Here is a 14603-nt window from a genome sequence, read left to right as displayed (position 1 = left end):
TCTAAAGGGATAAAGAATTCTTAAAGTACCATTCTCTGGAGTTTAATTCTACTAGGTTCTTAATCTAATGGTGATGATCTAGCGTCACAAAAGATGGTACTTTTAAAAGATGCCTAAACACATAGGGAGGAGCAGTACCTGTAGCAGTCTGAGAAGGAGAAGACATTCCTTTTTTCTCTGCAATAAATTTCATTTGTGTTAATATGAGTTTTATCTAGAATTTTGGCTAGAGAGGATATCTGCCTGCATGCCAGTTTTATTCAAGATTCTGCCTAGATCATTTGATCACATGCTTTCTTGACAAGGATTTCATGCTCAGATGAGCATGGAGAACTTAGAACAGGGACAGACTGCATACTCTCAAGCATTTCGTAGGCATGCTTTTGTGTACTGCTGACATCTCCACTTTCACATTGTGGCTGAAATCCTATGCACAACTGGCTGGGAGTAAATCTCATTGAGCACAATGGGACTTACTTCTGAGTGAATATGCATAGTATTGCACCATAAGGATCATGGCCAGTTCATCATTTACCCACCTACTATTACACATTACTGCTGAAGTCTCTTCTCCATCTACTGTATAGTGCAATCATTTATCTTTCCACAGCTTGCTAGCCACAGGGTAAGCAAAACATACCCTGTCCTCAATATGGACCTCACAAACTGAAGTATTTGTGTACTTGCATACTCACCAGGGACAGCATATATTTGCTCAATCCACAGAATCATACGAGTTGGAAAAGGTCTCAAAGTCATGTAGTTCAACCCTTTGTAGATGCATGAAATCCGCTGTTAAGGCATTTCTGATAGTTGGCCATCAGTCTCTGCCACTAAGGCAGTCTGATCCAGCTCATACCGTCAAATAGCTTATAATTTCAAGACGTGCTTCCTAACTTTAGTTGAAATCCCCTTTCTTGTCTTTTGGACCAGTGCTCTTCAACTTTGAGTCTCCACATGTTGTTGGACTACAACTCACATCACCCTTGACCATTGGCTAAGTTGGTTGGGGATGATGTGAGCTGTAGACTAGCAACATCTGGGGACCCAAGGTTGAACAATGCTAATTTGGACCTACTACTTTGGATCACATGCCAACACACTGACCACTGGCTTCTCGCCAAGACATTGGGTGACCTCACTGACAAGCAGCTCAAGCCTAGGGTGAGCAAATTTGCTCCATCTGCTAAGTGTCAACCAAATATCTGAAGATAGTTATCAGGTGACCTCTTAATTGTCTCTTCTCCATGCATGGCGCACCTACCTCCTTCAACTTTTCTTCATAGTCTCCAGGTCCCTCACCATCTTTGTTGCCATTATCTGGACATGTTCTCATTCCACATTCAGAGATTTAACGGCCCAGTGAGATTATTATTAACTTTTTTCTATTTCCACTGATTTGTAAGAGAATCTGAAAGGTTCACTGAACTCTAGCAACTAGCATAATTCTGTGAGAAACAGACACCACAGGTAACATGAGGCGTTTCTGTTGTTAATATTAATTCAGCAATTAGCATTGAGAAATGCCTTTAGTGACAAAGATTTAAACGAGCTCAAGTTTCGCTTATTGGAGTAAAACACTTTTATGTGCCTCAGGAGAATTCTGCAGTAACAAAGCACCGAGACTCCTGTGCATTAGGAAAAAGATCCTTTTAAAATGTAAATATCCCTTTCCTTCTATAATGACAATTAAATGTAGGGGCAATTCTTTCCCACTCTGCTTTTTTCCATTCTCATCCAAATGCAGTGTGTGGAGACTGTGTGTGTTTTGTTTTTCGTTTTGCCCCCCCCCCCCCCCCGCCTTTTCATACTAGCTTCTATAATGTCTACCCAGATTAAAATATTGGTTGCGTTCAGAATAATGCAAAACCATGATTTGCAAAGCCAAACCAGGCATTGGCATTATGTTTGAACCAAAGCTGATTTGCAAACCACAGCCTCAATTCATCATGGACAAACCACTGCTAGGGCTATTGCTGTGCCTTAAAAGGTTGTTGCACCATGCAGATGGTACTGAATTTATGAATAGATCATAACTGAAGCAGAGGAACACCAAAGTTTACTCAAACACATTCAAATTAATGAACCTTAGGTAGCCATGTTCGTTAATTTCAGTGGGTCTGCTCTGAGTATGACTGATTTGGAATACAACCCTAGGTCTGGAATCTCAATTCATGGTGTGGATTCTGAACTATGGTCTGCAAAGATCATGATTTGGCATGAAGGCTGACTTGAGCCATTGCAACGTTTTTGCCCTGTGCACACTTACCTACAAATAAAAGCCATTGAACTCAGCAGGATGTAGTTCTGTGCAGGCATGTATAAGATTGCACAAAACTGCAGTAGCAAGAAAAGTGTCCTGTGTGTGTGTAATCCTAACGTTAGCTAGAAATATTGTACGTTTAACTGTAATATGCTTTACGATCATGGAACTGAATTGCTGGTTTTTATTAGACTATTTGCAAAGCAGATCATAAAAAATATCACCAATTAAATGCCTAATTAATGTTGGCAGGGGCATGGATGAATATCTCATTTAAATTTCATTAGTTGTTCCATATTTTGTTTGGTTTACAATAAGTTTTCAAAAGCCTGAACAGTACCACTGTCAGTAACAACTGAGATCTGATGGACAGTACAGTGGTACCTCAGGTTAAGTACTTAATTCGCTTTGGAGGTCCGTTCTTAACCTGAAACTGTTCTTAACCTGAATCACCACTTTAGCTAATGGGGCCTCTTGCTGCCGCTGCACCGCCACTGCATGATTTCTGTTCTCATCCTGAAGCAAAGTTCTTAACCTGAGGCACTATTTCTGGGGTAGCGGAGTATGTAACCTGAAGCGTATGTAACCTGAGGTACCACTGTATTTCATAATTGAAATACATACATAATTTCATAATTGAAATTAACAGACCTAACCTAGTCATGTTCATTAATTTCAATGAGACTACTCTGAGTAAAACCTTGTTGAATACTGGCAGGATATTTTTTTTAAAAAAAAACTGGTATAAAAAATAGGTTTGTTCAAATAAAGGTTGTGCGTATGACTGAGCAAATACTAGCTTTTTGCTTGAAAATATTTGATTCTTAAAGGACTCAACATGCATAGGCTGCATTTATAGTGCTTTAAGAATCAAAATGTGCACCAGCCCCTTTGGTAATATAACAGACCTTGCACTGCCCACAGGGATGCCACTGAAAAAGGCATCCCCATGATGAATTTTCTGCTTGCACCAGCTGCTGTAGCATACAACATGCCTTAGAGGCAGGATAATCTATTACCGCCACACATGGAACATTTCCACATCTTGGCATATCTGCCAAGAATGTCCTATGGGGCATGTAGATACGATAGCAGCAATCTATGAGGTAATTCTAGGTATTACTCAGTGTTAGGGGTTTCAGTAGAATTCACCCAGGGTTGCTGTTTTTGGTGACATCACCACATTGTGTATGTATGTTTCATCTCTCCATTGAGGTGCCTCTGTATCCTTCTTCCACCACATTTTTAAACATGCTTCTTGGACAGAAGACCCCATAGGGCATTAAAAAAATATATTTTCTGCTCCTCTTCCCCTTCCAACGTGGTGTAGAGCCAGCGTGGTGTAGTGGTTAAGAGCGGTGGACTCGTAATCTGGGGAACCGGGTTCACTTCCCCGCTCCTCCACATGCAGCTGCTGGGTGACCTTGGGCAAGTCACACTTCTTTGAAGTCTCTCAGCCTCGCTCACCTCACAGAGTGTTTGTTGTTGGGGAGGATGGGAAAGGAGATTGTTAGCCGCTTTGAGACTCCTTAAGGGGGGTGAAAGGTGGGATATCAAGTCCAAACACTTCTTCTTCTTCCAGTTTCCATGCTACAGGGAAACAGGGCTGGCCCACCCACGAAGCAAGGTGAAGCAACAACTTCAGGCAGCGAGATCCACAGGGGCAGCAGATCCAGCCTCCAAGGAATGCATTGCCTACTGCTGCTGCTGTGGTAGCAGCGACAGCTGTGATATGCTCCTTGGAGACAGGATCTGCCATCTCCTTGGCATCCCTCAACCCCAATGCCACCTCTACAGTGGCCTCTTGGGGAGTAGGAGGCCCTGCTGGTCTCCCCCCACCCTTGTGTCTAATGTAGATCTTTATCCCACCCCCTTGTTCCTGATGTAGATCTACACTTAACCCTTCTTCCCTGGTGGACATGGGGAACTGTTTGCTTCAGGTGACAAAATGTATTGGGCCAGCCCTAGGCAGAGCCATTGCACTAGCTTCCTGGCAGGTGGGTTGCTTACTTAGAGAGAAGAGATGGCAGGGAGGTCAAACTTTGATTTTGCTGTTGCATTTACACTGCTGCCTTGGCCCCTCCTTCCTGAGAAGCAATAGCAGCCTATCTACCGGGAATGTAGCTCCAGCCAATGAGCCACTTCTAAGTATGACATATTTCAAAACTGGGGGAAGCTGACACACCTGGCCAAAGACTAGAACCCTTTCCCTTCACAAAAGATTTTTGCATTGGGAGGATGATCATTCAAACATCTGATCCTCAGCTTGCTGTCTGAACTGGTACAGTGCAAGGAAAGGCTACGCCATGTGATATTTCTGAATGTGCAATTCAACTCTAAATGTACATTTCTCATACTGAGATGCTTCCTTGTTCTGTCCAGCATTTAGCATACATATACTTAAACTGCCCATTTAAATTCTCACACTAGACATTTAAACGCATTTAACATTAAATTAGCTACATTAAATTCTTTCTCAGCATGTTTCAAAAGCCTTTACTTTCAGCTTTTGATGCTAGATTCTAGAATCGAGAACAGCATCTCAGCTAATAAAAAACTGCTTTCAAACTTCAGCTTTTCAGAATGTCACAGAAAAGTTGTATTTTGCATGACTCACCTTTCCTGTTTGAGGCAACCCATCTTATAATTTTCTCCATGCATTTCAGCTATCACTTTGCAAACTCTTTGTACTGTTTCTTTGTTTTGTTTTAACCTTGGCAGTGCACACTTCTTTATTTATTTGCAGGCTTTTGAAATGTTACAGTTATAGCATATCAAGAAGAATTTACTGCTCAGCGAGGGATAGGTATTAAGTGTGCATCTGTAAGCAGTTTATTCTTCTCATTTTGCAAAGATAATGTGCCATTGTTAAACTGTCATCACTTGTATGATTGAGACTCATTAAGAACTACTTACTGGTAGCAGAATTTGACACAGCACATCTGCTGAAGATGATATTCCTAGAATTTATTTCCAGGAAGATGAACGATGTGTCTATGATGCTGCATAAACATATACATTCATGCAAATGTGGTCATCGGTAGTACTTACTGGGTTAAATGTGTTTATTTGCAGCATCTACATCTGTTAGAGGTTTCATGATTTTGGTAAAAGAGGCATTTTATACTTGCCATTTAAGTGTGCAAAAGTCACAGTCAGTATTTAATCAGTGTGGTCCAGTGGTCCACATGATTCCATTTGGCCATGTTATAATAACACAGAGAAGGCAGAGACTGCAGGCCCTTCAACATATCCCAGGTGAAAATAGGGACATGTCATTTCCCGTGTACTCCACAGTAAGGATCAGTGCCTGTGCCTATTATCACACATTGCTGAAGGCTCTACTCACCCAGCTGTATTTGTTTACTCTGAAATTGCCTGCCCTTCACTGATTTAGGAGCCAAGACACTGCCTGTTCTTTTGTTTAACTTGTGTTTTGTTTTAATTATATCTTTATCAGCAGTTCAAAATACAGTACAGCTGCTGCAGTCTGTAAAATGTTTGGCTGCACGCTGCACGCTGCCTTAGCATTCATGCACGTCTATTTACATGCCTGTACATTAATGGCAAGCTGCATCCACACAAACATCCCACATGCACACTTAAGAGAATTACGTTATATCACACTACCAACCTTTGTACAAGACAAAAATAGGATCCAAAAGGCAAAAATAGGATCCAATTTTTTTTGAAAAAAAATAGGAACTGATTTTGCTAAAGGGTATGGGACTGTAATGTCTATTGCATGCTATAAATCAGGGTTGGGAACATCTGTCCCTCCAGATGTTGTTGGCCTCTAACTGCCATTAGCTGTTAAGGCGAAGGATCACAGATGATGGGAGCTGTAGTCCAGCAACACCTGGAGAGCCACAAGTTCCACACCCATTGCAGGCAACTGGACTGGGTGACCATTGGGTCCCAATTCCAAGATTCTATGGTGATCGTCCTCATTTCCATAGAGACGATTCACAGTGCACTGGATCTTCCATCTTCTTGCCGTCATTAAAACTAGTTTGTTCCAAGCAGAGCTAGTTAAAAGTATGAATTTACCTGAAAGTCTTAAGTCTTGTTTTTGCTGTAAAAGACTAATATGGGTACTGCCATTTGCATGGCAGAAGGAGCCATTACAGTATGGAGCTGCAATAGTGCCTTGCCTTCTCCGGCCCTTTGCAGTAGTGTGTTAAGCATTAGGAGATAGAGTATTTGTCTCGTTGCTTGTTCTTCCCCAGCCCTTGACACCTATTAAAGAGAAAAAGCCCTAGCCATTTTGAAAATTCCAGTCTGGTCACAGGGAATACTTGGGTCTGTGGTTGTTTAATTTAATGGTGCACTGTAGAGGTTGCACACAACTGCTTTTCCTAGATGTGGGTAATGATCATCTGATTGCATTGCACTTATCCTTAGGTCTTCTGATAACTGGGAATGCATTAAGCCTCTATATTCGAACTCGTAATCTACTAAAATAGGCCCGTTTGGAGCAGAACTGACCATTGGACAGTGCCTGTCATTGAACATAGTGAGGAAAGAATAAGAGTTTCTGAGACAAATTCCTTTTAGGGCAAATACTCTTTTCTTCCAGTGTTTAAATGACACTCCTTAAAATTATACCTGTAAATGATGCTGATCCAGCATTCTTATACCTTGACAGAAGTATGCTGGTACTGTTTCCAAAGGGTTATGAAAAGCAGTTCATTAATCATTGGTCTTACAGAGAAAAACTCAGCAGTCAGGATGTGTTGTATGTTTTCTCATTCAACATGCCATTGTATTGTTTTTGCTTGCACAATGAATAATACCAGATATCCTTGGGAAGATAGAACACTGCTTAACTCCCTAGTAGGGAGACACTGTTCAAACATCAGCCTCACCTGGGTTTTACTTCTCATGCAGTCCATAAGCACAAGTAGTTATATTATTGTTGAATTAAACCCTTAGACCAGAAAATTACTTTGGGAGGGAGCAGGAAGTACAGATATTGCTACCAACTGTCCAGAAAAATAACAGCCTAGCCTTGTTCTCTCTCTTTATCCGAGGTTTGAGATACAGAAATCAGCAGTATGGAGGTAAATATGACCATCTGCTCATGCTGAAGATCAAATACTTTTCAAAGGACAACTTCAGGGCCAGTTCAAATGTTGTCAAGCCTAGTGGAAGTGACTTCCACTTCCTGTTCTTCATACTTCTCTTAGTGAACACAGATGAGCAACTTACCAAGTTTTTAAGTGTTTCAGTAAAGACAGTAGAGGCAACTATGGCTGGCTTGGTCTTATTCTGTGGTTGCTATTGGTCCACCCTTGGTTACTGGCTTGTGGAGTGATGATTTTTCGTCCATGCATTGCTGTACTAGTTTTCTCACTAGTTGAGGATGAGAGATAGTCACTTGCTTAACGTTAGAGAGGATGAGCAGCAAAATAGTGAAGGAGTGGTTACCTTCTTTATATCCAAACTGTGTGATCTCATAAATCCACACAGCCTTGCTGTGTTCTCCAGGAAAAAAAGGAGGCGGCTCTACAGTGGTGCAATCCAGAGATACAACTAAAGCCTTCTTATATGATTAGATAAAAGATTAATTAAGTAACCAGCATATCCCTGGTTCAGAAATGGTGGATAATGTTACCCTATTGCTTAATCTGGGTTGTGCCTAATGTTGGGTGCCCAAATGTCTACTTGTAAAATATTCTTCTGAATCATCAACAATCCACTGGTTTCCTTTTTGTCTTTTTATCATTGCTTTAGGTTTGTGACTTGTCGTTCAGCCTGAAGAAAATGCTGATCCGGCACAAACTGACTCACAATCCCAATCGCCCCATGGCGGAATGCCAGCTATGCCACAAAAAGTTTACAAGAAACGACTACCTCAAAGTACACATGGAAAATGTCCATGGAGAAACTGACAGCTAATTTTGGCTTGCACGAAAGAGTGTCTAGTGTTTCCTTTGTAGGAGTATAAACTCCAGACTTCTCACCTGATTAGTGAACACAAGACACACACACAAAACTCTAATGTGTTCACATAATCACTTTTTTCATGGTGTCTTGTATTTCTGTTCAGACAAAAAAGAAAAAGGGTACCCTAAATTACATGAGGCTAGAATCAACATACGTTTACATACTGTGGGTGGATTTTTAGGACCATTTTAGAAGGGCAAATTGTCACCCAAAGCCATCGCCATTCTGTTATAGGTAAGAGTTCTTTCTAAATGCTCTATCTAAATGCTCTGAAGTAGATAGTTACCGGTAACTAAAACTGCAATCCAAAGCACACTTACTGGGTGTAAATTCCAGTCTGCTCACTTCTGAGTAGACATGCTTAGCTTTGCACTGCACAGGGTGTAAATGTTTTGTTGCCAGGATATGGGGAAACAGTTGCTTTCTCTAAGGAAACAATCAGTAAGTTGCTGTCCTCTGAAATAATAGTATAAACTCACTGTATCTCATTCCTTAGACATTCTCACAATCTAGTTTGAAATTTTACATATTGAGGATGGTGCTTTGAATTACCTTAATCCACCTCATAATTACACATGATTAGGTTCCATAGAAAGCATTGGGACCTCAGCAAATGTCACCCTAGGACAATAAAGTAAGTACCCTGTACTGGTAACTGAGAGATTGCTAAGTCTGTGCAGCACTTTATTACGCTTTAGTAATATTATAATAGTGGCTAGATTTTTATTAACCCGGTAAATTGACTTCAATTCTGTTAACCAGCATGGCTCTTGCAAGCAAAGTTTATTCTGGTTTATACATGTTTTGATTAAATTCAGAACTGATATTGAAATACTAGAATATTTTTCAAGTGGCCCTGTGCTGTGGAGAATGAGATCTGGGGACGTGCTGTCTCAACTGCTTCAGCATGGTTTATTACTTTGGGTTGCTATTGTGGAAGGCAAATCAAAAGCAAGCAATGTGAGTAATTTTTGTTGAAATGCTACGTTAGCACTAATGCAATATTTGTAAATGCCAGCGCCAGAGGAAACAAAATCTCAGAATGGTATTCAACATCTGATTAAGTCAAGGAACATGTAATTAAATTGCTAGGAAGAATTTTTACCCCATGGAATTCTGCGGAGTTTAGAGTTAGGCTTGTGCAATGAATCTGTCATTCATATTCTTTTTTTATACATTATTATTATAAAGGCCAAGACTGGGTTATGAATAATTTGCTAACTACATTACTTTTTCAGCAAGTAGTTTGTCATAATTATTAATGGAAAGCCTGTAAATTCTCTTACTTGGATAAGCCAGTTAATGTTCAAGGAAGCAAATAATGCACCAAGGTGTCATTTTTGTAGGAAACAAAAGTTTTTTAATAAATTTGGTTCTAGCTTGATATTCTTTCAACGGTTTTGTCTACACTACTACAGCTTCCTCTTTGGAGTTTGCTGCTTGTGCACCAACAAATAGGCTACAAAAGATTTTTGAGCTGTCACAGACACAATCAGGAGGTATTTTTTGTGTCCCTTCTGTAAGTGATATAGACTACTGTAAGGTAGGTCAGACATATTTTACAAGTTGCTGCTTCTGTGTAGATGTAATTTGAGATTCATTGTTCTGTCAAGTCTAGTTTGAGATCTTCATAAACGAACTTTCAGCTGTCAATTGCACTGACAGGCACACATGGGATTTCTAGTTTAAAAGGCTTATAGTAACTGACTTTATTGAATCATGTCATTTGTATTTAGCAGTTATCACTCACTCAAGCATATGGCTGTGTCAAGAATAGTCCAATCAGTTTTGCTAGTGCAAAGCCATGGAGCTCCGTGAAGCCTGAAGTATCAGTTCTGCAGCTGTACAATGAACACAACGAAATGGACTATTCAGACAGAAAGTCAGAGAAATGAAGAGATTGCATATTGTATACTGCATAAGTCGCTCTTACAGTAAAACGTGTGTATTTTGTAAACGTGGAAATAAAAATCACAAGAAACAAACACTTACACACAATCCAGACATTCCACAAAGAGTATGCATCACTAATTAAAAGTGTAATTGACAAATGCTTTAAAAAGGTTTATTTAAGAATATAAGAAAGATGCTATGCCCAATTAATTCAGCATCACGTTCTCATAATGGTCAACCGTATGCTGGTGGGAAGAGCACCAGCAGGACATGAGGACCATAGCAATCTTCTGACTGGTGCTCAGAGGCATGCAGCCTCTTGATACTGGAGGTAGTACAACTCATAGACTCTGAAAGAAAAAGAACACAAAATCCTTCAGTGGGGTTTTCTTTGATAATTTCCCACTAAACCAATGGTAGCCAATGTGATGCTCTCTAGATATTGTGGACTATAACTCCTATCATCCATGACCATTGGCCATGTTGGCTGGAGCTAGTAGAAGGACACCACTACCCCTGCACTGATTATTCCAAGGCTGGCCACTCCTCCATAGAGGCAGCATTCGGGAGGAACCTTTCTAATACCCTAGAGATGGCCAATTCCAAAGGGAAATTCTGGTTTACCATAAATTAACAACCCTGCAAGTACTCCTAGGACAACTTACACACTTTGGCTTAGGTGGTGGCCAGGCCTCTCTCATTAAGTTCTAACCTGTTATCATTGAATTTGTGGCAGAGTCTGGTTTGATGTTCCTTTATTGTCCTCTCTATTTCATTAAATGATGCTGGAGGTCGAAGGTATGCTCCCAGATGTGGTTTAATAAGGCAGGGATGCCTTTGGCATAGTCAAAGTTTCCCCCACTTTCTGTCATGAGAAGGTCACCTTCATGAATGAGAATTTATTGCAAATCAAAATGCCCCCTTTTTTACTTGGTCTTTTAATTTCAAATGTAGGAGAAGCAAACAAGGGCACTTTTCTCTCTTCCTCCCCCACGTCTTACAACTCAGTAGTTAATGCAGTATTGAGTGTTAAGTGACACATTAAGTGTCACTTTCCCTGTTTCTTGTTAGTTCTGCTCATGTGACATTCATCTTTCAGGCAATTGAGGTGATGGTTAACCCTTGGTTATGTCTCGGGTTACAAAAAAGTGAGCTCAGAGACTTTGCATGACATGAACTCTTATCATCACCCTTCAGCGACAAAAGAACACAAGAAGGGAACAGCCACCTAGAATGACAGAGATAGAGAGAAGCCCAGATACTCCCAGTTCCCACCGCAGATTCTATCTGAAGTAGGTGAGACTACATTCCTATGCCTCGTGATCTGGCTCTGGCATGAGATTAGCTACCCTGAGATCAGCAAGGCACCAACAGTATGGGGGAGAGGAAGGAGGCAAAGTGAAAACCTGGATGCATTTAATGTTTGGGGAAATGGCTAACATGGAGAGACAACTGAGTGAACTGATTTGATGCATATTTCCTTTCAAAGAGATTTATAGTGTGTGAAGTTCTGAGGCCACACCAGAGACTGCAGCTGAAAGAAGCCAGGCAAATGACTAAGTTTGCCTGAACTGAACTGAAGCATTTTTAAAGGGGTGCATATCTATGGAACATAGGACACACTGTTTCTTTTGTCCCTTTGAGGACCAGTTCTCCAAAATGCTTTAAGTAGCTCTGTGGATATAACCGTTATCGAGGAAGAAGTACATCACCGGCTGTGATCATGTTTACAGTCACTGTGCCTCTGCAATGTTTCGTGCAAACAAGGCAGCTGAAAAATGTGCCATGATCACACCAATCAATGCCCGAAAGCAGCGTCTGTCAGTGTGGCAGACTTGATGATGAGAATCCTTCCTTTATAGGACTGCGTCCATGACAGACTATGCACTTTTGTACTCCAAATCTTTCATAATTTTAAACACAACTACAGCTTCTTTACAGACTTAACACTGAATACAATCTCTTGGGTACACGCAGGGCTCGTCATATAACAATTTTGTAGCAGCAACGGGATAACTTCCCGCTTTAATTGATTCCTTTACAAGAGCATTGGTCCAGCACAGTTAATGGGATAATTGGTAACATGATATTTTATGCATTCATTCACTCATTTCTTTTCTTTTTAAAAAATATCCTGCCAGTAAGAATTGCTTTCAGGGCAGCCAGCAACACATGACAAAGCAATTAGTAACATAAAATCAAAAGCAGTAAATAGTAGGATTAGAAACAGCAAGATTTGAAACAGATAAGCTAAAACCACAAGATAAAAACTCACCCCAGCCAACATTTAGGAAGGTGCCTTATAGAAGTTAGACTATTGGCTCATCTAATGCAGCTTTAATCTGCACTGGCTGGGAGAATCTCAGCAGGATTTCAAACAGGGTTCTTTCCCCAGCCCTACATGAAGATGAACCTGAGTTCTTCTGTGTGCAAAGGATGGGTTCTGCCACTGAGTTAAGGCCTGGGAAAATAAAACTGTTTCCTGATGCTGAAGAGACTTGAGTAGGTGCCAGCAAGCAAGCACCACAACAACTGTCAAATGGGTGTTGGAAAGAGCAGCACTGTGTGAGAGAAGGCCTTGCTTCATAAGGCAAACCAGTGAATGCTTAAGTGCAGAGGCTTCACATTTTTATTCAAAGAAAACTGTATTTTATTATGTGGCAGGGCCCTGCTACAGCTTGGAGTGTTGTCTTTCTTACGTGCTGCCCACAAGTACTCGAGTGGCACAAAAAGGAAAGTGTTCATTCAGGAAAGGACTGAATAAAATTAAGAAACGAGTCCACTGTGGAAAGAACTAACTAAATAAACGGTGCTCAGTTTGTTCATGTGACATTGACATATCTGTGGGTGATAGTCCAAGTTAGTCATATAGGAGCCCCAATGAAATTGACAGACAGGTAATTTTAAGTCCATTGATTTCACAGGGTTTGCTCTGAGTCTGACTAACATTGGATACCACACTATAGTTATATACTGAGAGACAGGGGGCTATAAATTCCCTTTGGATTCTGAACAGTGGAAATATGCCTGCACTATTTGCAAAAATCCAAAGATCAAAAATCAGTAGGCAGAGACTGTGGACTTTCCTCAAAGAAGGTTTTTGAATAATGGGATTGTTTTTCTTCTCTGAGGAAAGAGGCTGTGTGTTTTCAAATCCACAATCTCATTTCCAGTTTAAACAGCTGTTCAAACACAACTGGAGGAAAATTTGAAGCAGGTTCTGTAGCAGCATTCTGTCAGGATTAACAGGTTACTGTGGACCTTGATCACTTTTAACTCTCTCAGTTCTATTTTTCCAATAAACTGAACAGACAAATATTGCAGCTTGAAATATATCTGTTTGGGAACAGAATAATTTAAAAGTTGCAGTAACCATAAGTGGAATGATACATTCTGGTGGCAGAGTTGGGAGTTTTTACCTTTGTTTTCTGTGTCGCATGTATGCCACAACTTGTAAATATAACATATGAGAATAAAGAAGCCTCAATCCATTAGTGATCATAATATCAGTATACATATGTAGCAGGTATTTTGTAGAATGGATCATCTTTCAGGTCCAGTAATCATCTTGTTCTGGCAGTCCTTCTATATCTTAACATAGCAATTTGCCAATATTCCAAGTCAAACCATTGTCCCATTTAGCTCAGTCTTAGCCACCTCTCCATGGTTTCAGCAAGATTTCCAGGGATTGAACCTGGAACCTTTCTTTGGGTTCAGAACCATGCATAGTCCAACGAGTGTTGCCCTTTTAATATCTCTGAATGCATGGTCTGGTTGTTCTCCAACCACTTGTACTGAACCTGGATTCCCCCAATCAATCCAATCCAATCCAAATAACTTTATTGAACTAGCCATTGGCCATGACAGATCTGAATCAAAAATAAATACAAGCAAAAGGGGTGTAGTGCCACAAATAATGGTCTCTATTTAGATCTCTGTCTCCCTTGCAGTTCACTGCTATATTGTCCAGGGTTTTCTTTCTGATCTTTTTGGCCGCCAAAGCAAAAAGGGTGACTTTATGAGTCACTGAAGCATTTACATCACTAAGAAGCCATAGGGCCTTCTCTGCCAGGGAGAGACATCTTTCCTGCATGGATGGTAAGGTGAGAAATTGCCTCCTGGGTCCATGTATAGTGGGCAATATAGCAAATAGTGCAAGATGTCTTCCACTTGCAGTTGCCCACATACACAGAGTCTGTCTTTGTATGGTACCCTGTTATATTGTCCATCTAAGATGGTGGAAGGCATAGCTTGAAAATGCAGCTCAGTAAAAGCAAATCTAAGTGAGGCTGGCTGGAGATTCGACAGGTAGCTGGCTCTAAAATGGACTGTTTTTAGAAAGAGGAACCAAGGAGGAGTGCAGTGTAGGCACTCTTTCTCCTGTCAATAACTCCTTCAGTGGTGGGAAGGAATGTGATGAAAATTTCTGCCCTTTTATATCTTGGAGCTTAATGGCCAGTGGAGAGGTCCACAGGGAAACTGGGTCTTGTGATCATTC

The 14603-nt window shown here is 40.7% G+C and overlaps 1 protein-coding gene and 1 long non-coding RNA gene across 5 annotated transcripts in view; one reads left to right on the top strand and one right to left on the bottom strand.

Moving 5' to 3' along the window:
- Positions 1-9596, top strand: part of PRDM5 (PR/SET domain 5) — an 89879-nt gene extending 80283 nt beyond the window's left edge. For all 4 annotated transcript variants that reach the window (XM_077933997.1, XM_077933998.1, XM_028743506.2 and 1 more), the window contains one exon: positions 8000-9596. In XM_077933997.1, coding sequence (XP_077790123.1) covers positions 8000-8164 — 165 coding nt within the window. In that variant the 3' untranslated portion in view covers positions 8165-9596. The remainder of the gene's footprint in view (positions 1-7999) is intronic.
- A 665-nt stretch (positions 9597-10261) lies between these two features.
- Positions 10262-12629, bottom strand: LOC114603948 (uncharacterized). The gene is made up of 2 exons (XR_003708188.2): positions 12381-12629; positions 10262-10455 (listed from the first exon to the last, which is right to left on the bottom strand). It is a non-coding gene; the product is annotated as an uncharacterized LOC114603948 (long non-coding RNA).
- Between the last annotated feature and the right edge of the window lie 1974 nt (positions 12630-14603).

This window comes from Podarcis muralis, chromosome 9 (assembly GCF_964188315.1).
Source record: "Podarcis muralis chromosome 9, rPodMur119.hap1.1, whole genome shotgun sequence".
Taxonomy (NCBI): Eukaryota; Metazoa; Chordata; class Lepidosauria; order Squamata; family Lacertidae; genus Podarcis; species Podarcis muralis.
The sequence above is the reverse complement of the archived record's forward strand: the minus strand, read 5'-3'. Positions and strand labels throughout refer to the sequence as shown.